This window comes from Muntiacus reevesi, chromosome 2 (genome assembly GCF_963930625.1).
Source record: "Muntiacus reevesi chromosome 2, mMunRee1.1, whole genome shotgun sequence".
In the NCBI taxonomy this organism is placed as follows: Eukaryota; Metazoa; Chordata; class Mammalia; order Artiodactyla; family Cervidae; genus Muntiacus; species Muntiacus reevesi.
The window spans coordinates 40,854,127-40,880,539 of NC_089250.1; the positions used below are offsets into that span (position 1 = coordinate 40,854,127).

The window sequence follows — 26,413 nt, forward strand, 5'->3', positions numbered from 1 at the left end:
CCCTCCAGCTGGATCACCGGGAGCCCCGAGCTGGCTGCAGGGCCTTGGGCCCGCTCGCGCAGGTGGCAGCAGGACGACCAGGGAGCAGAGCCACCTCTGGAGCCACGCCAGCCTCGACTGGACTGCAGGGCACCGGGGCCATTTGTGAAGCAGACACTTCCGTGTGGAGTCACGGCACTTGGGGTCTACGGGTCAGCCACGCAGCCCTCCCTCACTAACACGCTCCCATGCAAGTTTTCTGAGTATAACTGATAATAGGAGAAAAACTGGGAACAACTTAAGTGATTAAATATAATGGGCTACTGTGCTAAGATGAAGAATAATGACAGGAAGTATCAATATGAAAAGTTCTTTATGAAATAGCACATTTAAAAACAGCCATAGAAAAACATATACCTGAGAGAAACACCTGGAATCCACTCCTTTGGAGCAGGGGCAGAGCCATCACACACACACACTCCCAAGGACTTTCCTCTCCCACTACCCTGCGAGCGCTGAGGGTAGGGAGGCCCAGTGCGATGCCTGTCACAGCAAGTGCTCAGCAAACAGGTGATGAGCAGACAAAGGCAGGTGCACTTCACCGGCATTCCTGGTTACGATACCACCAGGTTTTCCATGAATTTCTAACTAATCAAACATCGTCTCTGAATGGTCCGCATCCTCTAATGAGCACTCCTTCCCATTGTAATGATGGGATAAGCATGGGAAACAAGACCAAGTCACCGTGCAGGGAACCAGGCTGTGTGCCCTCTCTCCAAGGAGGGAGCAAACTATTCACCTTTCTGCTCTCACCACCCAAAATCTGAGGAGCGGGGCTGGCCTGGAGCAGTGGGACTGCTGCTCTGGAGGGTGTGCCTGTGTGCTCAGTCGCTTCAGTCATGTCTGACTCTGTGACCCCATCGACTGTAGCCCTCCAAGCGCTTCAGTCCATGGAGTTCCCCAGGCAAGAACACTGGAGTGGGTTGCCACGTCCTTCTCCAGGGGATCTTCCCAACTCAGGGATTGAACCCACATCTCTTGCACCTCCTGCATTGGCAGAAGGATTCTTTACCACTAGTACCACCTGGGAAGCCCTCGAGGATAATAAATATCAAAAGTAGAACACAACTATCAAGAACAACAGTGTATGTAACAATGAATCCAGACAAAATTATTACACTCTAATTTGGATAAAGCGAACACTATGCTTCTCCCTGGGGAGCCTGATAAGCCACAGCATACTGGACAGCACTGGGCCCTGAAGACAGAGACGGGACTCCAGGACCGCGGTCACCACCAGGGCTTTACAGACAACACAGTGGCTGAGAGTCAGGCTCTAGAGCCCACTTTGTAGGTAAAACAGTCTTCAGATGGATCATTCTTTTAGAACCTACACCCTAAGAAGCCTACCCTACCCTATAGACACCTACCCTATGCTAACAGACAAGAGAAACCCCGTTCTCCAGGGACCTGAACCGGGCTCCTCTGGGTCACTGATGATCACAGACTGTTACCATTATTAATGTTTTACTTGAAATCAAAGGAGAAATTTAAGTTTATAGAACTTCACATGTCCCTGTTCACTGGCTAAAATCCAAGTGAACTGGGGACACACTGTGGCCACATTAACAGGGAAGAAACTCACTCGTGAATGAATGAGACACAAGGTGCCTTAGTGGAACTGATTTTTCAAACAAATGTTGTGCGCCACCGACCCAATCTGAAGAGTCCCTCCAGGGAGGCAAGGGCAAGGACGTTTCTAGATACAGGAGCCCAAAGTGGAGGCAAGCTGCTCCACGTGCCTTCACCCCACACCGTTGACACCCCTGACCCTGACACCCCCCACCCCGTCAGGGCCCATGAGCAACCTGCAAAACAGCAGGAACACTGGAGGTGACGTGACGGGCTGCAGAAACTCCCGTGACAAACTGTCAACATTGTTTAACAAAAAGAAAAACAGGAGTTCACCACAGATCATATTAGCCGCCCTGAATCTCACAGAGACGCATGTGGTGAAGAGGCGTCCCGAGACCTTGCCCTTCCGACTGAAAACTGAACGCTGAGGTCAGGAGAGGACACAGCAGCCTCGGCTGCCGGACGCTCTGCCCACGAGCACTCACCCTTCTCAGGACAGCTCAGACTCAGTAAAGACCAAGCCCGCTCCAGACACCCTGACCAGACAAGCATCCCGGCCCCACTACTCCTGCTCTGCCAGCGACTCTGCAGACTCAGAGTCGCAAAGACGGGCTCAAGGCTGGGGTTCACCACCTGCTCCTGGGTCAGAGAAGACCTCCCCAGGAGACAGGGCTCACAGCCCTGATGTGGTCAAGGTCTGAGGGTGGCCTCAGAAGACCAGGGCACAGTACGACAATGGCCCAGAGACAGTCCATGACACAAGCCAGTGAGTTCTGAGCCACGTGACCACCAGAGGCATCCCCGTGAAGTCAGACGGGGAGGCAGCCTGTCCCACGGCAGTCCTGAGGGACGCCCCACCTGGGACCCCATCTGCTCTGGTGGGGAAGGCACCCTCAGCTCACTCAGCAGAGCCAGGGCCTCGGACACGCTGGTATACCAGAGGCAGGCTCAGGCTGGAGTAGAGCACCCACTGCAGTGGAGGGAGAGAGCGAGACGGGGTGGTGAGCGGGCTGTCAAAGCACCTGTAAGGAGGCCCTGAGGTGGGGACTATGGGTGTGTCCTGGAGAGGGCGGAGATTCCAGTTTTCATGAAGTGGCTGGGACAGTTTCCATCACAGTATCCAATGGGCAAAGCTCTGCAGGAGAACTGACGTGTGGGGGAAGAGCTCAGAGCAGAGTGAACAGCAGTCACAGGCCCTGAGGCAGCACACGCCTGACACGTGAGAGGCTCCGGAGGTCAGGGTGGCCACCACACGAGGAATAGGGGAGCACGGTGGGGGGAGGTGCTGGGTGAGGAGGCGGGCCCCGCGGCTGTGAGTAGTGGAGAAACCACCTGATTCACTGCTGACGCGGAAGAGCTGCTGCCAGACACAGCACTTCATGCCGTGAAGCTATGTGAGCAGCAAGGATCACGGTAGCGAGGGCAGGGAGGGGATGAGAGCTCAGCCCCCAGGGAAGAGGAGCAAGCAGCCAGGGAAGAGGGCAGGGGTGTGAGCAGCAGGCAGGACCATGCTCCAGAGGCCAAGGGAGAGGTGAAACAGGAAGCGAGAGTGACAGCAGTCTGGGGCGGAAGCAGGCATGGGATGAAGGGACCTCTGAGCTCAGCGTCCACCACCAACAGAACCAGCCATTCCTCCTTGATGTGTGCCTGCTGCCCACGGCGCTCGGTCTTACGTAAACGCTGTCCCAAATCTGAGCAAAGGCAGCCTGGGGCCCTGGCAAGGGGTTCCCCCCCCGCTGCCACCCAAGGTCTCCAGGGGACCCCACCTGCGCGTGCTTCCCTCTGCCCTCGCGTCCCCACCACAGGGGCGCCTGGGGTCCCCGCCCACCAGCTTCCCCCATCTGCGCACCTTCTCAATGTCCACCAGCTCTGTCTCATAGATCTCTGCGATGGTGATGTGGTGCTTGGCCGCAATCGTGAACCTTCCCTGGGGAGGAAACACAGCGGTCACATCCCGGTTAACTGTGAGCCATCTCACAGCTCCACCCCACAGCCGCTCAAGCAAGGCAGGTCTTACCATGTCTGTGTAAATGTCGATGGCTGCATTTAAGCAGTTGATAGCCTCTGAAGCGAAGGCATTCAAGAGAAACAATGAAAAATCCATTCAGTCAGAGGGTTTGCTAAGCCTGTCTTCCTGGGGGCTTCTAGACCACTAACGGGGCCCCACTGGGGCGAAGGGGAGGCAGGATGGTTGGTAAGAAGCAAACACGCATCTGCACATGCCCGGCCCCTCCATGAGCCAGTACACAGCGGCTGCAGCAGCAGAGAGGAGGGTAGGGTGGGGAGGGGAGGCTGGCTCAATGACACCTACCCCGACCCTGAGGACCTCACAGGGAAGCCTGCATCATGAAGACAGAACAATGGAGCCGGAGCCAGCATCAACACCCATCCACCTATTCACTAAAACCTGAGGGCAGCTCCTTCCTCACTGACACCACGTGTACACAGTGATTTTGGAAGACAATTACTCTTTGTACAGCATTAGAAGAAGCTAACTTTCAGTGTACTAACAAATATCAACAGAAAGAAAAAGTCTAATAAACGAGAGAGCTCATGAATAACATCGATTTCCCAGAACAGTGAGCCTCACAGAGCAGAGGCGTGTACAGCGCAGGCACACAGGGCCATGAGTGCCCCCCTCACAAAGCAGAGGCGTGTACAGCACGGGCACGCAGGGCCATGAGTGCCCCCCTCACAGAGCAGAGGCATGTATAGCGCGGGCACACAGGGCCATGAGTGCCCCCCTCACAGAGCAGAGGCATTCACCGCTCGGGCACACAGGGCCAACAAGCGCCCACCTCACAGAGCAGAGGCGTTGACAACGCAGGCACATAGCTGGCAGCACCCAGGGCACCACTTCTGCTCTGGAGAGGCAGCAAAGCAAAAAGACCCAACGGAAGAATCAGGAAAGTAAGTAAATTTGTGACAATGAAAGCGATTTCCCCCAACCTGCCTAAGAAATATGGATAGCTGTGCCTTTAAAAATATAGGAAAATTGAAGAGCGACCCACAAAATCCCATTCAGTACCCCAGCTAGGAATTTGATGCCCTTTTCCTCCATTTTCTGGACGCATTTCCATGAGCACACGCTTTTTGTGAACCTGAGATTTCGGCTTCCTGTGGTCCTTCAGTTGCCGTGCAAACATGTCCCAGGTCACAGGGCCTCCACGTGGGTGTGGCACTAAACGCTGATGTTCAACGACTCTACTGTGCACTTGGGCTGTGCCCAGTCTTTCCCTTTGGAAATAAGCTATGGCTAATTCTTATACCACAGCCCTTATTTCAGTGTGAGACTGTCAGGAAACTCGGGATTTCTGTGTTAAAATGGGCTGCTGAAACAGGAGGGCAATCCCACAACCACAGGGCATGTGTGGAGCGAGGGCAGGCCTTCAACTGCAGAGTATATGCTTCTCCAACTCAAAAACAAAGGACATCTGAAAAACTTCACCACTTCAAATATTCCAGATCATTCTTTCCTCAAAACCAACACTTGGAAAAACGCTTTTTAAAATAGTCAGATAGTACTCACTTTGGCAGCACGTATACTAAAAAAGTCAGATGAATGCTATGCGTATAAACTTTTTGTAATTACTGGATTTTACGACCTCCCATTCACTGCATCTCCAGATAAACTATTCAGAAGTAAGAAAACGAACCTCTGTTTCCCTTAGTGAGCGAAGTACACATTCATGACATTAACATTAGAAGACTTAGATAAAGCTAAAGCTAATTTCCAAAAAACTGTCCACAATGCAGCATAGATGGTGTTTAAGAAGATGGTATTGATAACAGGATAAATTTAACAGATTTTATCCACAGAAACTTCAGATGATCAGAGTTAAAAATCTCCAAATCCGCACCATCTGGGAGTGCGTATCCCTCCAGCAGCAGAACTCGCGGGAAGTCTGGGGGGTGCGAGGCTCACCTTGGGGGTCTGCCTTCTTGTAGGCGTTCCCGGCATCCACAAAGCTGGTGGCTGAGTCGTGCTTGCTCTGCAGCTGCATGTGGAGCTTGGCGGCCTGACAGAATGCATTTCCTGCAGCTGAAGACGACATGTGGGTGAGTCAACACAGGGGCAGCCACCCCCAGGGCAGCCCCGCTCCAGCCCACGCCTGGGGAAGGCCCCATCCTGATTGGGGGCACATGTGCATGTGACCCAGTCACCTCTGGTGGCCACAAAGATGCCCGGGACCCAATGGGCCAGCAACAAGGGCCGCTCTTAGCCTCAGGCCTCCTTCCACATTGACTGCGCATTCAGCATTCAGCTCCATCCCCAGTGCAGGCCCCACACTGATGGGGCGTCTCCGAGGAGGCATGAGGCTGGGAGGCTCCATTTCTATGGACTCGGCCGGCATAGCCGGAGAAATGGCCACACAAGAAGAGGCAGCACAAGCCCCCAAATCAGACCGCCCAGCTTCAAGTCTTGCTCTGCACAGGACGAGAGAAGGCCCAGGCACTTCTGAAGATATGGACCCACCAGTGCGGCCTGGGCCCTGCCAGTCTGAGTCAACGCTGGCCCAAGACTGGAGGTGGGACAGGAGAAGCCTGCCCACCAGGCGTTGACCCCTACCTTTGTGGATCAGGAACCTGGCGGCCCAGAGGAGGGTCTAAGCTGCTGCCAAGTGGTGGGCAGGCACCCAGGACCTCTAGGCAGCTGGGAACTTTCCACCATAGTTCAGGAATGCGACAGCCCAAAAGCAACTCTGACGAGTTGGGTCTCAGAAGTATGTAGCATCACTCGGACCTTCTAGGCAAAGTGCTCAGGACAGCGTGGCCCCAGAAACACATTCACGTGCTGGCCATTTTCATAACCACATGTATATCTGCCCTCAGAGCACCTGTGCTTTGCCAGGTTGAAATGTCATCATTTCTTTTACAACTTAATCCTCCTCCTCCCACCAGTAATTTCATTTTTTGACAGCTTATCTATGCTGGCCATCCCAGAACTAATGGTGTTCCAGTCCCTCCTGGCTGGGGGTAACAGCAGAGCACCCAGGTTCTCCAAGGCTGGCTCCACTTCCCCCGACAGTATTGAAAGTGCTGATTTGACAATTTCATGCTCCCACATTCCAAAACAAGCTGCCGGCTCACCTTTTCAATCTGAGCACTCACTCCAAACACCACTAACTTCCGTCTCTACCAATGTGGAAGTATCTTTAAAAGAGTATATTATCAAAATAAAGTTACACATCTTCTCAGACCCAGTTTCCTCAACTGTAAACATCTAATTCCTGCCGGGATGATCTCTCAAAAGCAGAGTAGCAGACAAATCAAATGAATTCTTTTACCCTCATAAAATAACTTTTAAAACTATAAAGAGATGAGATGCAATGGTATCATGATCACCACCACAGCAACATGGAAACGATTTCAAAGAACCTAATTTTCTTTCAGTTTATTACTTCCTTTTTTAATCAGTTTTAAAATTGAGGTATAGTAGATTCACACTGTTGTGTTAGTTTCAGATGTACAGCAAACTGTTTCAGTTATATGTATGTGTGTGTGTGTGTATTCATTTTCAGACTCTTTTCCTTTATAGGCTATTACAAATATCTAGTATAGTTCCTGTGATATATGGTAGGTCCTCGTGGTTTATTTTATAAACAGTGGTATCCGTTAGTCCCAAATTCAAGGAACCTAATACTCCATAAAATACGCTGAGCACCTTCCACTGTGCTGCACACATGGGCCCAGGCCCTGCAGGCAGGGCAGAGAGAAAGCGCAGAAACACGCTGGTCTTCCAAGGTTTATGTTCCGGGGAGGGACAGCACATCATAAAAGCACAGACAATACAAACAAACAAATGGACTTCACTTACTTTTGCTAGATGGTGGTAAGGGCATTGGGGAAGAGGGGAAGGGGCTTCCCAGAAGAGTGGACTGCCAGGGATGGCCAGGAGAGACCTCACGAAGAGGATGATGACATTTGTAGAAGGGCCTGGAGGAAAACAGGGACCAGCCACACTGTACCGCGGGGAAGATGGTATCAGAGGGAGGGCACAGCACAGGCAGAGTCAGAGGAGGGAGCTGGGGAAGGAGTGGGTGGGCAGGAGAAGCGTCCAGAGTGAGGAGAGGATGGGAGACCAGCTAGACTCTGAAGGCCACCTTGAAGGATCATAGCTCTGCTCTGAGATAACATGACCTGACTAGAGATTTAACAGGGCTACGTTGGTTTCTTCATTAAAACAAACAGGTAAAGTCAAGAGGCAGGGCGATATCAGCCCGGGCAAGAGATCACAAGGGTGAGGGTAAGGATACACATATATCCCCTTCAGTTACATAAAGAGTAACGCTCCTCTGAAAGGAATTTTCAAAGGTTAGACCATCTTGTCCCAAGATAAAGGAAGGAAAAGGTCTTTTTAGATAAGATCACTTTTTACAGGATCTGAACCTGGTTTTTCCAACAGTCATGTATGGATGTGAAAGTTGGACCATAAAGAAGGCTGAGCCCTGAAGAACTGATGCTTTTGAACTGTGGTGTTGGAGAAGATTCTTGAGAGTCCCTTGGATAGCAAAGAGATCCAACCAGTCCATCCTAAAGGAAATCAAACCTGAATATTCACTGGAAAGACTGATGATGAACCTGAAGCTTCAATACTTTAGCCACCTGAAGCGAAGAGCCGACTCATCAGAAAAGACCCTGATGCTGGGAAAGACTGAGGACAGGAGGAGAGTGGGACAACAGAAGATGAGTTGGCTAGATGGCATCACTGACTCAATGCACACGAGTTTGAGCAGGGTCCAGGAGATGGTGGAGGACAGGGAAGCCTGGTGTGCTGCAGTCCGTGGGGTCACAAGGAGGTAAGACACGACTGAGCAACTGAACAACAACGCTGACAGGACCTGAACCAAAAAAAGAGGTGAACGCTGATCCTCTTTTCTCCTCTCTTTTAAAAATACATTATACTTCAGGGGCAAAGGCACTTTGGAAACAGAACATACCTTTCTTATCTATCTACAGTCAGAAAGGACCTTTCAGGGCCATCTAGCACAACAGCATCTACTTCACGGAACTGACTTGAAAGTGTCCGCCTTAGAAACAAGTGGACAGATCACACACCTTACGTTCACATGACTCGGCGTGGCATCTCCATCAAGCTGGGAGAGCCCCGGGGGAAACAAACGCACTTTGGGAGGGAAAGGCCACCACCTCAGGTCAACTGCAGGCTCAAAGGGTCAGAGACCCACATCCTGCCTGGTCAAAAGCCATGTCCACCTTCACTACAGAAAGACCCCTTCATGTAACCTCTTTTTTCCAGGGGTAGAGGATGAATCTGCTTCTTGAATCAGTGTTGGAAAAGAGCCACCCCTACTCACAATAATGAAAACAATTCTGATTTCATTTTGTGTACCTTCCCTGAGTAAAAGTATTATGTTAGAAAATGAAGAGTCTGTCAGGGTTTAGAAGTAACAACCCCACTGCCTCATTTCTCAGGGGACCACAATCAGTTATCAGGGTAAGGTACGGTTACAAAGTCTCCACCAAGGTTTAGGCAAAGAAGAACAGGCATTCCTATTTATCTAACATTTTTTTCAGTAACTTTTACTTCAATTTTCACTCCTTGTACTAAATTTATTTAAGCACATGAGTAAACAGCAAAGGTTATCCTTCCTAACTCCAAATAGTAGTAAGTCTTTTTAATCACCACATGCCCACTGTAGTAAGTATTTTGCAGACACTAAAGCAGACACTCCTTTATGCCTAAACTTCAATCAGTATTTCAAGCTTTGCTCCCTTGGCTCAACAGCCCCCCTCCCCCACCCCACCCACACAGCCAGCAGTCTTTCTAAGAGGAAGGTGGACAGTCACGTCCTTCTCCAAAGTGATTTTAAAGTTATTTGCCTGAAAAGCAAACAAACAACACCTTCGTACATACCACTCCAGTTCTTGGCCATCTTGAACATGTTCGCAGCTCTGGTATACATTTCACAAGCCTCTTCTATTCTTGTGTTTCCTCTGAGAAAAATGTAAAGATGAGGTTAAGTTTTACAGTAACAACCATCCACGTCCCTAAATATCCCTCAAGTAATGGACATCTACCAAGCACTTAGGACGTGCCAGACCAGCGCCAGAGAACCTTGCCAGCTGCTCGGACGGGGTACTCTGATCACCCTTGCTGCCCCAGGTGAGGGAATCGAGGTCTAAGAGAGTAAATGCCACCCTGCGGGCATGCCAGAGCACTGAGATGCAAACACCGCTGTGGCGGGACCCAGGGCTTACACCCTCAAGAGCATCCTTTCCATACGTGCGGACAGAAGTTTTACTCGTCCCGAGGAATGAGAAGTATATTTTTCAAAGGAGGCTGAATTTTGAAGGATAAAGGCGTGTTGATGCTTTCAATGTCCAAGAGCTTAGCACTGTTTGTGTTCAGACTTAAAAGTAAAAACAAAACCCGAAGCAGGAGCAGCAATGCACCAGGCTGTTCAAGGACTGTAATACCTGAGGAGAAAGGGGCCGTGAGGCCCGGCCCCCACCCTGTGGAAATGCACTCTACAACATCCCGTTGGGAGAACCTTACTGCTTACAGCGTTTTCACTGCACCAAGCTGAGGCCCCTACGCCTGCTGCTCCTCTGTCTCGTGTGTCTACTCTATACACAAGAAGAGAGAGAACCAGAACAAGATGGGCTCTGCACAACACACACCACGGGGAACTCCCGGCGGAAAACGGATGTAAGGACTAAGAGAGGGCGAGGTCAAGGCTGACTGCAGTCTGGAGGGGGGGCACCCCTGTGCCACGAAGCTTGCAGAGGGCAGGCACGGATCACGTGTGAGTCCACCTGGGGCAGTCACCACTGAGAGTCTGACTCCAGACTAGTCCTTTAACTTCTTTGGGCCTGCAACCTTGCATGTGTAAACTGAGGGTATACACAGTCTCTACCTCTGGTTATTACGAAGATCAGAAGAAATAATCCACGTGGAGTTGTCACTGTAGGGCTGGACCCAGAGTCAGTGAGGACGATCACTGTAACTAGATTCGTGTACTGAAGGCAGACAAACTCTGGAATATACAGATCACCTCGTAAGTGATCTCTATCTAGACTATATAAAGAACCCTTACAACTCAATAACAAAAAGACTAATAATTCAAGTAAAAATGGGTGAAAGATCTGAATAGACACTTCCCCAAAGAAGATTAAAAAAAAGACATAGCCAATAAGCCCTTGAAAAGCTACTCAACATCATTAAACATCAGAGAAATGCAAATCAAAACCACAAATGAGATAGCACTTTACTCCCACCAGGCTGGTTAGAATCAAAAGCAAGGACTAAGGAATGTTAGAGAGGATGCAGGAAACTGGCCCCCACATTTACTGCTAGTACAAGTGGCAAACTGTATAAAAAGCCACTCTGGATGAGTGTTGCAGCTGCTCAAAAGGTTAAACATAGTTACTGTATGACCCCAAATTCTACACCAAGGCACATACCTGAGAGAGATGAAAACATCGGTCCACACACAAACTTGTACACAAATGTTCACAGAAGCATTGCTTATAACAGACAAAAGTGGAAACAACCCACATGTCCATCAACTGAAAATGATAACTGAAGGTGGTGCACATAGTGGAGCAGCTCAGACAATAAAACGGAATGACGTGCTGAAGGAAGCACTGACTGTGCTACAAAGCAGACGGCCTTCACGACATCATGTGGAGTGAAGGGCCAGTCCCAGGCGAGCCCACCATTCACTGGAAAGGACTGCAACAGGCTGGTTCTAGAGCTGGGAGCGCCGGAGAGAAATAGAGGGGGTAGGCAGAGCTTCTTTCTGGGGTGGTGAAAACGTGCTAAAACCACTTGTTGTGGTAACTACATCGTTTAGCGAATATGCTTAAAAACTACTCAACTGGACACTCTGGATGAGTGAAGGGTATAGTATGTGAATTACATATCAGTAAAGCTATCTCTCTCTCCTCTAGAAAAATCCCCTTTGGGTGGGTATGTCATACAGCCAGGGACAGGATGGCAACAAACCACGCCAACAATAAAGTGGCAGAAGGAGCAAAGACTTCTCGCTCACACCTTCACGCTCCTTTCTCTTCACTTCAAAGCTACATTTAAAAAAAGCTAATTAGCAGAGGTGGCTGGCTGGTGGGATGGCAGATGAAGAAGAGGATCCTACCTTTGAGGAAGAAAATGAAGAAATTGGAGGAGGTGGAGAAGGTGGACAGGGTAAAAGAAAGACTTTTCTAAAGAATTACGATGTATGATGTATGGGTTTGGAGATGACCAGAATCCTTATACTGAATCAGTAGATATTCTTGGAAGACCTTGTCATAGAGTTCATCACTGAAATGACTCATAAGGCAATGTCAACTGGAAGACAAGCTCGGGTACAAGTTGAAGATATCGTCTTCTTGATTCGAAAGGACCCAAGAAAGTTTGCTAGGGTTAAAGACTTGCTTACTATGAATGAAGAATTGAAACGTGCTAGAAAAGCATTTGATGAAGCAAACTACGGATCTTGACACCTTTTGTACTTTCTGAAGCTTCATTATCTTCTGGGGAAACCATACTTAATAACTGTATTTTCCACAGTAAGGCCCTGCTTAATACCTAACCATATGAATGAAAAATAGAGAACCACAAAGTTTTCAGGCTTTATTTTCACGTTTTCAATTTTAGAGTGATATATGAGCCTTTAATTGCCTGCCATTACATTACCCTATTTGAATTACATATTAGATTTTAATGACCACATGTAAGTCAAAGTACCTTGGGTTTGCAAACCATTCGGTTTCTTCTGACTCTTGACCATCTCAATGATGAATTAATATTTGTGTACTTGTGCCATTGTAGGTTGTACTGTAGCTGTTTAATATGTGAAATCTAAATGGCACCTTTGACTTTGATAGCTAAGATGTGTTTCATATATTTCTAAAGCTTTTAGACCACAGTAGTGTACGTTATTAAAAGATGGTGAACTGGTTTGTGTTTCTTTTAAGGAGAAAATGATATTAGAAAATACAGCCTTTTGTAGGAGTGTTTATTTGTCTTAAGATAATTTGTTTTAATACTCTTCTTTAGATAACAAGAGTGATTTAATTTTTTATTTTTTGAGAAACTAAGAATTTCCTATAAATGATTCTGTGTTGGAAGACATACTGGATTAAAAATCTTTGGGGTTTATAATATACTGTTTGTCAGGTTTTAAAAGAACTCATTTCCCCAGATCAGATTAAAACTTCTGAAAGTGCTTTTAGTAGCAGGAATGAAATTGCTGAAAAAAGTTGATGGCAGATAAGCATTTGGGATAGTGTTTTATTAACATATTTGTTAGTATTTATTTATTGTGAAAATGTATACTTGACTAAAACCATGTGTGGCTATGGAAACCACTTTTGTAGTTCAGGATATACAAGTTTTGTGTGTATTTAGCTCATTTTATTAGTCTTGCACTTAGCTGAAAGTAAGGATTAAAATTGCATTTAAAGGGATCACTGGATATTACTCTGTGAAACTGAATGTTTTGTGTATCGCTTATAAGCATTATCTGTGAATCAGTACTTAGGAAGATTTCACTTTCTTAACCTATCAATATAGAGAATAAAGTATGAAAAATTAAAAAGATGAAAAAATAAAAATAAAATAAAAAACTAATTATTCTGATGAACATTCTTAACTCAAGAAAGATTTCAATCTTAGCCACAGCTCCTTGAAGCTAACAAAGGGCTTACCACTTTCTGTGTCTTATTTTTCTAAAGTGTACCAGGAATCTTGAACTGTAATTACAGTGCAATCATCCTTATTAGAGGTTTCCAAATAAAACTAGCTTAATTAAAATGTACTTTATCCTATTATTTTCAGAAGCAGGTTCAGCTAAGAATAACAGAACGCCTACAACATGCTAAGTTTTATGCTGCTGTTTCCATGTGCCTTATGCCACCTTCAGTATTACAACGACCACAAAAGATGACTTCTCCATGTTGTTGTTGTCCAGTTGCGAAGTCGTGTCTGACTCTTTGTGACCCTATGGACTGCAGAATGCAGTCTCCATATTACAGAAGGGAGAACACTGTACCTGGAGGTCAATGGCTTGTCATCCAGCCAAGGTCAGTAGGAGCGGACACCTGATGTCAGGTTCAGCGATCTTTACAAAACTAATGAAAGAACTCTGCGAGACTCAAGACCCTCACCTCTCACTAAACAGAATCACCAGAAAAATCCTGACATTAACAGCACCAGAGAACTAATGTGTCACAAACAGACACAACTTAAAGAATTCATGAAAAAATTGTCACCCTGCTTATTTAACTTATATGCAGAGTACATCATGAGAAACGCTGGACTGCGTGAAGCACAAGCTAGAATCAAGACTGCCGGGAAGAATATCAATAACTTTAGATAGGCAGATGATACCACCCTTATGGCAGAAAGTGAAGAGGAGCTAAAGATGAAAGTGAAAGAGGAGACTGAAAAAGTTGGCTTAAAGCTCAACATTCAGAAAACTAAGATCATGGCATCTGGCCCCATCACTTCATGACAAATAGATGGGGAAACAGTGAGAGACTTTATTTTTGAGGGCTCCATGCAGCCATGAAATTAAAAGACACTTACTCCTTAAAAGGAAAGTTATGACCAACCTAGACAGCATATTAAAAAGCAGAGACATTACTTTGCCAACAAAGGTCCATCTAGCCAAGGCTATGGCTTTTCCAGTAGTCATGTATGGATTTGAGAGTTGGACTATAAAGAAAACTGAGCGCCAAAGAACTGATGCTTTTGAACTGTGGTGTTGGAGAAGACTCCTGAGAATCCCTTGGCCTGCAAGAAGATCCAACCAGTCCATCCTAAAGGAGATCAGTCCTGGGTGTTCACTGGAAGGTCTGATGTTGAAGTTGAAATTCCAATACTTTGGCCACCTGATGTGAAGAGCTGACTCATTTGAAAAGACCCTGATGCTGGGAAAGATTGAGGGCAGGAGGAGAAGGGGACGGCAGAGGATGAGATGGTTGGATGGCATCACCGACACAATGGACATGAGTTTGGGTAGGCTCTGGGAGTTGGTGTTGGACAGAGAGGCCTCGCAAGCTGCTGCTCATGGAGTCGCAAAGAGTTGGACACAACTGAGCGACTGAACTGAACTTGAACTGAAAAAATTTACTTTTAAGTCACTCCAAATGCCTCCTGTGTTCTATACCTGTGAAAGTTGATTTTTGTGAATTTTAAAGAAAAGTATTTTTGACTGATTGTTATCCAGAGCCCCTAGAACTGAGGGAGAAGATCCCTGAAAACAGAAACAAGTTTCAGTGAGGAGTCTACATTATAAGTGATACAGTACAGCACATGGCAGGCTTCCTGGGTAGCTCAGTGGTAAAGAATCTGTCTGCCAGTGCAGCAGACGCGGAAGATTAGGGTTTGATCTCCGGGTCAGCAAGATCGCCTGGAGAAGAAAATGGCAACCCACTCCAGTATTCTTACCTGGGAAATCCCATGGACAAAGGAGCCTAGCGGGCTATAGTTTGTAAGGTAACAGAAGAGTTGGACACGACTTAGCAACTAAACAAAAACAGCACATGGCACTAACCTGCCAGAAAACATTAAGAAAATAACGTTCTTACCAAGGAGGTCAAAATGCTGAGAAAAGAATATTTAACTGCAGGCTGGAAAAATCTGATTGCCTGACACCCCCACCCCAGGTTCTACAGAGGAGGTGGGGTGAGAGCGACATGCGCGCTCCACCCCGCCCCCACCGCCCAGGAGCCCAGAACAGCAGAGCTGGGTCCAAGCCCCTGACTCCCCTCCCTGCCCCTTCCTGTTTAGGAGGGAAAAACTGAGTCTGGGAAAATCACAGCCTATTAGTCCAGACAGCTCAGATGACATCTACAAACAGACAAGACTATTAGCCCTCGACTCATCCAAAATCCTGCATTTTCCTCGTGATGAGTGAAAGCTAAATGGAAGGCCCAGCAAACTAACTGAGCACGTGGACGGTGAGGGTGGGGAGGTACCAAGGCAAGAGCCGTGGGCACCAATGGCCCACGGTGCCTCTAACTGCCTAACTCAAATCCTTCGCTTTTTCACAAACCAGTAACAAGAGGTGTGGCTGCAAGGAGGTAGGCTTTGGAGTCGGACTGCCAACAGACAAATGCAAGTATCCATCAGCTCCTGACCCTTTGCCCACAAGAACAAGTGCAGCCCCCAGATTCACAGCACTCCCAGAGCAACCAGCAGAGAAGCTGAGCAGGGGGTTCAACCTCAACCACCATGTGCTCTGCCTTGGATCCTGGGATTCCACCTTCTGAGAACGTCTCACTTTATTTCTATTTAACAAAAAAGAATCACAGATTCTCAAATGCAGGAAACAATCTGAGACGTTTAAGGACTGTCTGACCAAAATATTTGCATTTAAGCATAACTTCTTGAAATAAAGTTAAAGAACAGGTACAGCACAGAAAGCTGTTGGGACTTTTATCACGAGGGGTCAAGTGTGACGAGGGGTCACGCTTCCTGTAGAGGGGAGATATGTATAGATTGGATCTTTTAGTAAAACAGACTGAGATACTTAAACGTTACAAGGAAGCTAAGAATAAGAATTACTGGATAAACTCAGAAATGACTCATACACAACAGGACTTGTCAAGAGAAACTTTTATATTTAATTTCAATCTTCATAAAACTTTAGATTTTTTAAACAGAATTTAATCATTGAGACCTGAGATTCCTACAGGACAATGGTAGCTGCCTAAATACAAAAACACGTCCTTGTATCTTCTGGAACCACACAGATCAACAAGGAGTGGATGTAACCAATGGATTGGATCCACTCAACAAACTGGAGACCATTGAGTCAGAAGTCAACACAATTTCATTTAAGAAAACTGGGGCAGTAAAATCCCTGAACCAGCAGAGCTAGGGGCTTCCCAGGTGGCGCTAGTGGTAAAGAACCCCCCTGCCGATGCAGGAGACATAAGAGACGCAGGTTCGATCCCTGGGTCAGGAAGATCCCCTGGAGGAGGGCATGGCAATCCACTCCAGTATTCTTGCCTGAAGAATCTCGTGGACAGAGAAGCCTGGCAGGCGACAGTCCATAGGGTCGCACAGAATCAGACACAACTAAAGCGACTTAGAATGCACGCAACAGAGCTAAGGAGACAGCCCCTGCTAGCAATCAGGAGGGGAGACCTAGACACAAGACGGCATGCAGCAGGGTCCCACAAGCACAGTTCACAGGCAGCAACACCCCTTCAGAGAGGGGCTGCAGTGTGGGATCCAGGAGGCAAGTATGAGACCTGGAGGGCATGGGGGCCTGGAAGGGGGTCCTGGCTAGAGGTGTCAGGCTCCAGAAGATGTGCTTCTGGAGGGCATGGGGGCCTGGAAGGGGGTCCTGGCTAGAGGTGTCAGGCTCCAGAAGATGTGCTTCTGGGGGAGGGAAGAAGAGAGGAGGGTTGGCAGTTAGTGAAAGAAAGCAGAGCTGGAAATAAACTCAGGGTTTTGGGAAACAGTGGGGGCAGAACTGGAGTGGCAGCAAGCCCCAACCCACCCCCAAAATCCTAGGCATCAAGGAAACCACACCAACGTATGGACAGAAGATACTGCAAAGGTAACATGTGTTCAGGAGAAAGCACACTTCCAATGTTGGCCCTTCCCCAGGTGAGCGGTCTGCAGTAGACCCTCTCTCGTGACGGGCCTGGCAAGGGCACCATCTGAGCTCACAGTCAGGCATGTGCTCACTGACACACTCACAATCATTCTGGACCAGACACTCACTCTACCTTCATGTTCAGTACTGTATTCAATGAATTATATGAGACAGTCAACACTCTACTATAAAACAGGCTCTGTGCTAGATTGTTTTGCCCAACTGTAGGCTAATGGAAGTGCTCTGGTAGGCCAGGTAGGTGTGTTAAACACATTTTCGACTTACAATGGGTTTATGGGGACATAACCCTACTGTAGGCAGAGAGAGACCTATACAAATACCTGAATCCCCCTGACACACACACACCCTGAATAGAGGGATTAAGTAGAGCATGCTCACTGACTGGCACACAGGTAGGTAACGCGTGCTTCCCAGAGCAGACAAAACATTAGATTCCCAAGTAAGGAAATCAGGCAAAGCGTACTAAAGAAGATTCATGGGGTAATAGCGTACTCCTCTTGTGACAGCACAGACGACCCCTGCAGCTTCTGCTCCCACTCCCTCCCTCCAAGTCAGCCCTGGCCACTGTGCCCGGACTCGATAAGGGAGGGGAGCTGCCCTCTCCCTGGGGCCGGGCAGCACAGGCCATGTGGCCACAGGCATCAGATAATCCTCTTACCTAACATAGCCCCAAAACAGGCAATCACAGTAACAAGAAAGCAAAGACTGCTACCCTGGCATTAAAGGAGGTAGAATTTGGGCTCAAAAGTATCAAATGAAATAGAGAAATTCACTTCATAATACTAAAGATACAATTCAAATGAAAGTATACTGGTTGTGAACATCTAGGCACCCAAACACAGCAGCCATCTTTCTTTATAAAGCAAAAATCACAGGAGCCCTGAAAGTCAAAATAATCTTGAAAAAGAAGAACAAACTAGAGGGCTCACACTTCCTGATTTCAAAACTTACTGCAAAGCTATACTAATCAAAACAGTGTGGTACTGGCAATAATGACAAACATACAGACCAGCTGGCTAGAATAGAAAGCCCATGAACAAATCTTTGTATTTATGGTCAAATGATTTTCAACAAAGGTGTCAAAAATATTCAACAAGGAATAGACAGTCTTTTCAACAAACTGTGTTGGGAAAATCGAATACTGACTTGCCAAAGGATGAAGCTGGAGCCTTACGTATGTATGGTGGTGGTGGTGGTTCAGCCACTAAGTCGTATCTGACTCTTGTCACCCCATGGACTGTACGTAGCCTGCTAGGCACCTCTGTTCATGGGATTTCCCAGGCAAGAGTGCTGGAGAGGGTTACCATTTTCTTTTCCAGGGGACCTTCCCCACCCAGGAATCGAACCCAGGTCTCCCGCCATGCAGGCAGATTCTTTACTGACTGAGCTGTGAGGGAAGCCCCGGCATTATGCATGAAGTGAAGTAAAGTGAAGTCGCTCAGTCGTGTCCAACTCTGTGCGACCCCATGGACTGTAGTCCACCAGGATCCTCAGTCCATGGGATTTTCCAGGCAAGAATACTGGAGTGGGTTGCCATTTCCTTCTCCAGGGGATCTTCCCAACCCAGGGATCGAACCCGGGTCTCCCGCATTGTAGGCAGACGCTTTACCATCTGAGCTACCAGGGAAGCCCTGCCTTATGCAAAAATTAACTCGAAATGGATCAAGGACCTAAATGTGACACTTAAAACAGCAAAAACTCTTAAAAGAAAACAGAGAAAAAGCTTCATGACACTAGATTTGCCAATGGTATCTTGGATATGACACTAAAGGCACAGGTTAAAAAAGAAAGAGAGACAAACTGAACTTCATGAAAATGAAAAAACTGTGCATCACAGACATATTCACAGAGAAGACAGGCAACATACAGAATGGGAGAAAATATCCTCAAATCACATACCTGATAAGGGATTAACATCAAGAATACATAGCAAACTCCTAAAACTCAATAACAAAAAAAAAGTCAATCCAAAAATGGATGGCCAAGGGGAATTAGCTGTATAGCTCAGGAAACCCAAACAGGGCTCTGTATCAACCTAGAGGGGAGGGAGGTGGGAGGGAGTTTCAAAAAGGAGGGGATATATGTACACCTATGGCTGATTCATGCTGAGGTTTGACAGAAAACAGCAAAATCCTGTAAAGTAATTATCCTGCAATAAAAAATAAATTAACTTAAAAAAATGAACAAAGGACTTGAATAGACATTTCTCCAAAGAACATACATGAATGGCCAACAGGCATATGAAAAGATGCATTAATAATGAGGGAAATGCAAATCAAAGCTACAATGAGATATAACCTCAGACCTGTTAGAATGGGCATTATTTATAAAATACCAAGTGCTGGAAGGAAGCGTGTAAAGAAATTAGCATCTGTGTGCATTGTTGGTAGGAATGTAAAATGGTACAACCACTGTGGACAACAGTATGGCAGTTCCTCAAAAAATTAAAAATGGGATTACTACATAATCCAGGAATTTCATTTTGGGGCACATACACGAGAGAATGGAAAGCAGGATCTTGAAGAGATACCTGTACAATCATGTTCATGGGTGAAACGAATAATTTCCTTAAAAATACAATTTACCAAAACTGACCTCAGTAGAGATAGGAAGTTTAAACATTTAAACATTTCCAGGGGAAAAAAGAAAAGTATCAAGGAAACTAACACCAAAAAGCCCAACATGACTTCACTTAAGAGGATTCGATTTAAAAATGCAGAGACCAGAGCATGGGGAAAAAAAAGAAAAACTTACAAATTCTTTTTATGAGGCCCCTGTGACATCAATCTGAAAAAGACTATACACATACACACGCTGTAAATAAAAGAACTTAAAATAAAAAAATTTAAAACAGTATCCAACAGCCCATTAAAAAATTCATGCATTATAACTCAGGGGGTTATTCAAGGGATGCTAGGACAGTTCAGTATGAGGATATCCCTTGATTAATGTACTAATAACTAAAGAAAAAAGTCAAGCTTCCCCCACAGTTATTGAAAAGGCCTTAAAATATAAGTCCTTCATTCAATCCATAATGAAAACACCTATTAAAACCAGAATTGGCAGATAGCTCCTTACTGTGAAAAACATGTATTTTAATCCAATAAAGTACTGATCTATTAACTTGCTGGATTTTAATTAAACTAACATTCCTAAGATACTTTCTATTAATATTCAAATATAGACATGATTAACATTCTGAAATTCTGCTTACAAAATCTCCTTACCATGAACTCCTACGTATCACTCACCAAAAATTCTTAAGATACAAAAGTCCTGCTGATTTTATATGCTGATCAAATGAACTCAAAGTGAAAGCATAAAAATGAATTATAAAGTTTCCTTTAACTAGGATGATCCTCTGTCTTGGTTGCAGGGACACTCCTGGTGTATACCCATCTTCTTGGCATCTCAAAAATGTCCCAGTTTGACCACTACCTTCACGGTCACTCTATAACTCACAGATACGGGGAAATATCTGAAAAAAGTTTAAAGCAGTATTATATAAAGTTAAATGCTATTTACATATAAAAGATAGTATTTAGAGACTGAGAAATCATAAAAATCAGAAGAAGATGCACTGTCACATAAGCCATGCTACCTTCTTCATTTTCAGCAGAATCAACAAACAGCACCTAAATTAGTAAGGTAGCAAAAGTATTCTAAATTATTTAGAATCATGGTAGCAACCATCAGAAGAATCAAAAGGAAAGTTAAAAAGAGTTAGGTCTGCTGAGTAAGATTTAGGAGCATGAGGATTCAGGGAAAACTCTACTTTTCAACTGAAACCATTCTGTACTCCTTGCAGTTATTGCCCTTTCCTACCATATGTAGCTGCTACATTTACAATGACCAGGTATTGTAGGAAACACAGAAGAAAGAAACATGGACTGCCCTTCACTTTGTTACCTTTGCTCTTCAAATTAAACAAAAGAGCACAAGAAAACAAATCAGCATCTGTAAGGCATTCAGTGGAGTCCCCTGAAGTCTCAGGGAGGTGCTGGGCCACAGCCACCAAACAAGGTAGACCTCCAGGACCTTACACCCGCGAGCCGCAGGCCACAACAATCCTGGTCCTCTCTACCACTGGTAAAGGACTCTGCACCTCACAGGGCCCACAGGAATGAGAGAATATGGTGAACGCTGCAAAAATGCAAACAAAGGCCAACTGTGATTATCATTTGATATACAGAATAACTTGACACTAAAAATCAAAAAACCAAATGATTATAATATAGCTCTGTGCAGCACCTCATTCAATCCTTACAGCTCTGACAAGTAAATTCTTTCCCTTTCCCCATGAGAAAGCTAAAAAAAAAAAAAAAAAAAAAAAAACAGAAGCTCTGAGTATGATTTGCTTGACCAGGGTCACCAAGCCAGTAAACTAGAACCTGTATTTGGACTTCTTACATATATATATATATATATATATACACACACACACTCACACATACAGAGTGTGTGTACATATTATTATGGCTCACATATAATATACATTACATATTACATAAAAATATAACATAACACATATTTCTTACACTATACCACCTGTCTCTAAATCTGAGCTTAATAATAATTTTTTTTTTTAAAGTTCAATCTGCATCTGAATATCTACTGTAACTGAGGGGGACCTAAATGCTTTACAAATGCCATCATATGTCCCCATCATAATTTGGCAAAATTTAAACACAGTCTTTGCCAAAATAAAGCTGAGTGAAAAATACTGATAATTAATGACCCACAATGCTTAAGAAACACTCCCAATTTTCACAAGTAGCTAAGAAATATAGATTCAGTTATTTCTGAGCAAACCTGTAAGAGGCTTCTCAGATGGCGCAGTGGTGAAGAATCTGCCTGCCAATGCATGAGACACGGGTCTGATCCTTGGGTGGGGAAGATCCCCTGGAGTAGGAAATGGCAACTCAGTCCCATATTCTTGCCTGGAAAATTCCATGGGAGACTGGTGGGCTACAGTCCAGGAGATCACAAAGAGTCAGACATGACTGAGCATGCATACAACCCTATAGGGCCTTTCATTAAATTTACTTTGACACTGCCAGATTTACGGCTCTTTACAAGCTTTGAGCCTGGGGAACAGTCAAGAGCATGGGAAGACAGGGTTAACCACCCAGAACCTGCTCCCACAGTAAGTCTTAAGCCCCTCTCTTCCACAGGCAGTACTCCCCACTGTGGTCTCCTAAAGCAGGATGGCAGAGACAGTACAGGCTGTAGAAATGCAAAGCCATCTTGCTGTCAGACCTAGGTCAACTGACTATCAGTTCATTAAGATGGCAAACTAAAATTTGAAGTTAACTACAAAATTCAATAGCTCATCTTTGGAAATAAAATCAAAGCACAGCCCTTTTGGTGGCAATTTTGCCACACTAAGCTAAGCCAGCAAAGGAGTTAAGTTTTAATTGAATTCCACGACTCCAAAAACACATCACTGTTGATCTGTCAGTCAAGCAGAAAGACTGACCATCATGACAGTGGTTTCTTGCGATGGCTCAGCAGGTCCTTTCCTGCAGGGGAATGCGGGCAAGGAACACAGACATCTCGTGGGTGAACCTGGACTTGTGCCTTATGTACAGAAGAATGCATGACTGACTTCTTCATATTTTTGGCTAATTTTACTGAAAGCAACAAAAAAGGAAGAGCAGTGAGAAGGTGGCATTGCCACAAAACTAGCAGTGTGTGGATCGACACTGAGCAAAGGGGATCCACTCTTACACAGGTTTTAATCTGCAGTTGGGTGAAGCAGCCCCAGGCGTGAAACAGCTGCAGTATAGTAGGCTGAGCGCCTGTAACGACCACCAGAGTCCCAAACAGCATCAACTGCCCCAGCAAAGCGCCGTCAGCTCTTACACAGGTGGGCTCAGTGACACCGATGACACTCATGTGGGCCTGTGCTGTCAACTAAGGAGTCTGACATGCAGATGGACTGCACTGTGGTTTAAATAAAGGCAAACAAGTAGAGGGGAAAATTCTCTGGCTAAGGGAGCTAGGGCAGGGAGGATTAACACATGTATCCCAGCCCAGAAAGGTGAAGACAGGTGCAAGTGATGCCCAGTGTAAGGTAAGATTCTGAACACCTAAAACTGACACAGAATCTGTCTTCCCATTGTCACTGTAGAGAAACTAGATCTAGCTGTTGGCTTCAAAGAATTATGTAACGCTATTAAAGCTCAAAGAACTCTGAGTACCCTTCTTCCCCAAGCTTTTCCGGAGACAAACATTACTAAAAACACAGTCCTCCACGGTATAAATAATCCTTATGTGGTGCAAAGCTCTTTCAAATATTGATATTTTATTTCATTAAAAGCCCAAGGATGCAGTCCAAAAATTCTCTGACTCTGAAATCCTGGCAAAGTCAACTTGATCTGTTTGGTTCTCTGTTTGCTTGATAAATAACCGGGCTTGATAATTCTGATGAAGATGCTAATTAATAATCCTCATCTTTAAGACTAAACATTTTACAAGCATATATTCATGGAACCTTCACTCACTTCTCTTACACTCATACAGCACAGGAAACTGAGGCACGGAGGGGCTAAGGAACTTGTCCCTGGTCCCAGACCAAGGACAGTACACCGACCTGCTGGATCCGGATCAGTCCTAAGATGCAATGACTTCCGTGCAAACTGAGGCTGAATGCTGAAGATGAAGTCTTCCTACAATGCTCCTCAACGAAACAGGTGATCAACAATCAAGAAGAAGAAGAAGAAGAAAAGATGTTTCTCTAAAGACAAAAAGCATTTCTAAAATCCTTCTAGGATTACTGGTTCAAGATGTGGTCAAATTTCACAAGAACAATGCAACACCTCTTCACTGAAAGGAGCCAGAAGGGAGCATCCCTCTGAGAATCATCGAGTGCTGTCAGGCGCTTTTTTCTCTGTCGATTACAGATTCTCTTCCAGGGAAGCGAATCCGGACTGGAAATGCTGTGCCATTAAGATCACCTCCCAGTTCGAGGTGCTATGACACTTAAATTTTACTAGTATAAACTGTAATTGTTTTGTGAACCAGAGAAAGGAGTTACTGCTTGGTGTTAATTAAGGTCAGGTATAAGACAGGGTTCCTTATAGTACTGTCATAACTTTTAAAGGAGTACAAATTTGTAACTCATGGCTATACTCTAAACCATACATCACATGATAAATTTAGAAACCACCTGGGATAAATGCTTAGAGAGGTTCTTGAAGGCAGGAACCTTTATCTTCCTGCATCTTTGCATCCTATACTACGCACAGCATGAAACCTACATTTAAGCGTTTCCTGGAGATTATCAACACTGGCAAAATATCACAACTCAAACAACGAAGGTGGCAAAACAAGGAGATTCCAAAATGAATTTGCAAATGCTCTGGGTGTTGGCCAAGGGCCTTTCGCTTCCATAAGAAAATACAGAAAACCACCAGGAATTTTCCGCCTCCCTCATCCTAAACAGCTGAATCATTCACCTCCTCAACCGCCCAGAATTCTTCCAAGAACTGTTAGTGCAGGCTCTGCTTTTTGGGAAGTCCGAATTTAAGGCCTTCCCTAGGAGGGGGCAGAAGAATTAAGTGAAAATGAACGGGATTTCCAAGAGACGCAGACTCCGAGGAGCTGCGTTATCCCTTGGTCAACCGGAGACCCTGGCTATCTCATCAATCTCTGGCGAAGCAATGGCACCGGGTTGAGAGCACGTCCTCACTCACCCCACGGCTATTACCCGTGTGCTTGGCGCAAGGCGCGCGGGCACAGGGCGGCGGACTGCGGGCCGGGTGCCCGAGCGGGGGTCTGGGGCCCGCCTCTCCCCGAGCCTCACGCCCACGCGGGGCTCCCGAGAGGGGCGGGCCGACTCCAGGCGAAAGAACAAACAGGTGTGGCCGCCGCGGGGTCATGCACACTCGTGCTCGGCCAGTGGGACCCGGGACTCGCCCGGCGGGTGGGGGGGTAGGTGGGCCCCCTCCGAGGGTCGTAGAAGATCTCGGAAGGGCATGTGGGGGGCCCTGGGGTCGTCCTGAAGGGTTCTAGTGGGCGCGTGGGGGCCCTCCGGAGATTCTAGGGGGCCCCTGGAGGGAAGGTGGGGGACTCCGGGGATTCTATGGGGTCCCTAGAAGCAAGGTGGGGGGCTCCGGGGATTCTAGGGGATCCCTGGAGGCAAGGTGGGGAGCTCCGAGGCTCCTAGGGCCATCCCTGGAAGGGTTTTGGGGCTTCGGGGATCCCTGGTGGGTGTGGGGGGTGCTCCGGGGATTCCAGGAGCTCCTGGAGTTAAGGTGGGAGGCTTTGGGGATCCTAGGGGATCCTTGGAGGGCGTGAGGGGCCCTGCGGCGTTCTGGGGACCCCAGCGGGAGCCGGGGAGACTAGGGGAATTTCTGGAGGGTGTGTGGGGGGATTAGAGGGTCCCCGGGGCGCTCTGGGGGCCGCCAGGCCGGGAAGGAAACCCTCCCCGGGGCACGCGCGGTCAGGCGCTCACCCAAACAGCCCTCGGAGGAAGGAGTGAGAGGCCTTGACTCGCTTCTCGGCCTCGGCCATCAGCTGCACCGCCTCCCTCTCCTTCCCCGCGTTGTCCATGTCGGCGGCCTCGCTCCCCACCACAACCTCCTCAGCAGGCCGGACGCGCCGCCCGCACCTCGTACCCCTCTCGCAGCGGCCTGGCGCAGAGGCGCGGCGCGCGACCTCTAGGGAGTTGTGGTCCAGGCGGTGCCACGGCCGTCCTCTCGCAGTGGCTGGGCGCAGAGGCGCGGCGCGCGGCCTATCGGGAGTTGTAGTCCGCGCTCGGTCCGCGGGAGATCGCGAGACGTCCGCTCTCGTTTCCTGAAGGGCGCACAGTCGGCTGGCAGCTGGAGCCCGGAGCCGGGTTCCTGACTCTCTCTGTAGGACCTTCGGACCAGGAGAGCGCTTGGCTTTTAAAGATGCAGGAGATGGAAAAGGGCCCGCGGCTTCCAGGGAAGACGGCCTGAAACGGCAGCATCCCGTTGCATCAGGAGTCCCTGCCCAGCACGACCGACCGTGGCCGGGGGCGCGGGATAACGGAGGCGGGTGAGGACACGTCGGGTGTCCGGGTACCCGTAGGAAAGCTCGACCGCACGCGAACTCTGCGAGAGATGCAGGACGGCCACGGGAAATAGGGGCCCTAACCCTGCGAGGGTCACGCGCCTACCGCTCAGCTCCAGGGAGGACTCAGTTTATCTGGAGAGCCAGGCAGTTAAGAAGGA

General features: G+C 47.1%; 1 protein-coding gene and 1 pseudogene across 7 annotated transcripts in view; one reads left to right on the top strand and one right to left on the bottom strand.

Annotated features, from left to right (window-relative positions):
* Positions 1-25,927, bottom strand: part of NAPB (NSF attachment protein beta) — a 37,736-nt gene extending 11,809 nt beyond the window's left edge. For 2 of the 7 annotated variants that reach the window (XM_065921348.1, XM_065921347.1), the window contains exons 1-5: positions 25,672-25,923; positions 9,491-9,570; positions 7,433-7,551; positions 5,540-5,656; positions 3,464-3,541 (exon numbers count right to left, since the gene is read on the bottom strand). In XM_065921348.1, coding sequence (XP_065777420.1) covers positions 3,464-3,541; positions 5,540-5,656; positions 7,433-7,551; positions 9,491-9,570; positions 25,672-25,769 — 492 coding nt within the window. In that variant the 5' untranslated portion in view covers positions 25,770-25,923. Of the gene's footprint in view, positions 1-3,463; positions 3,542-3,631; positions 3,679-5,539; positions 5,657-7,432; positions 7,552-9,490; positions 9,571-23,808; positions 23,953-25,671 lie in introns of all 7 variants that reach the window. The other 5 variants (XM_065921350.1, XM_065921349.1, XM_065921352.1 and 2 more) reach the window with 5 other exon arrangements.
* On the top strand, positions 11,707-12,241 carry LOC136157836 (transcription initiation factor TFIID subunit 13 pseudogene; annotated as a pseudogene).
* Positions 25,928-26,413: the final 486 nt, after the last annotated feature.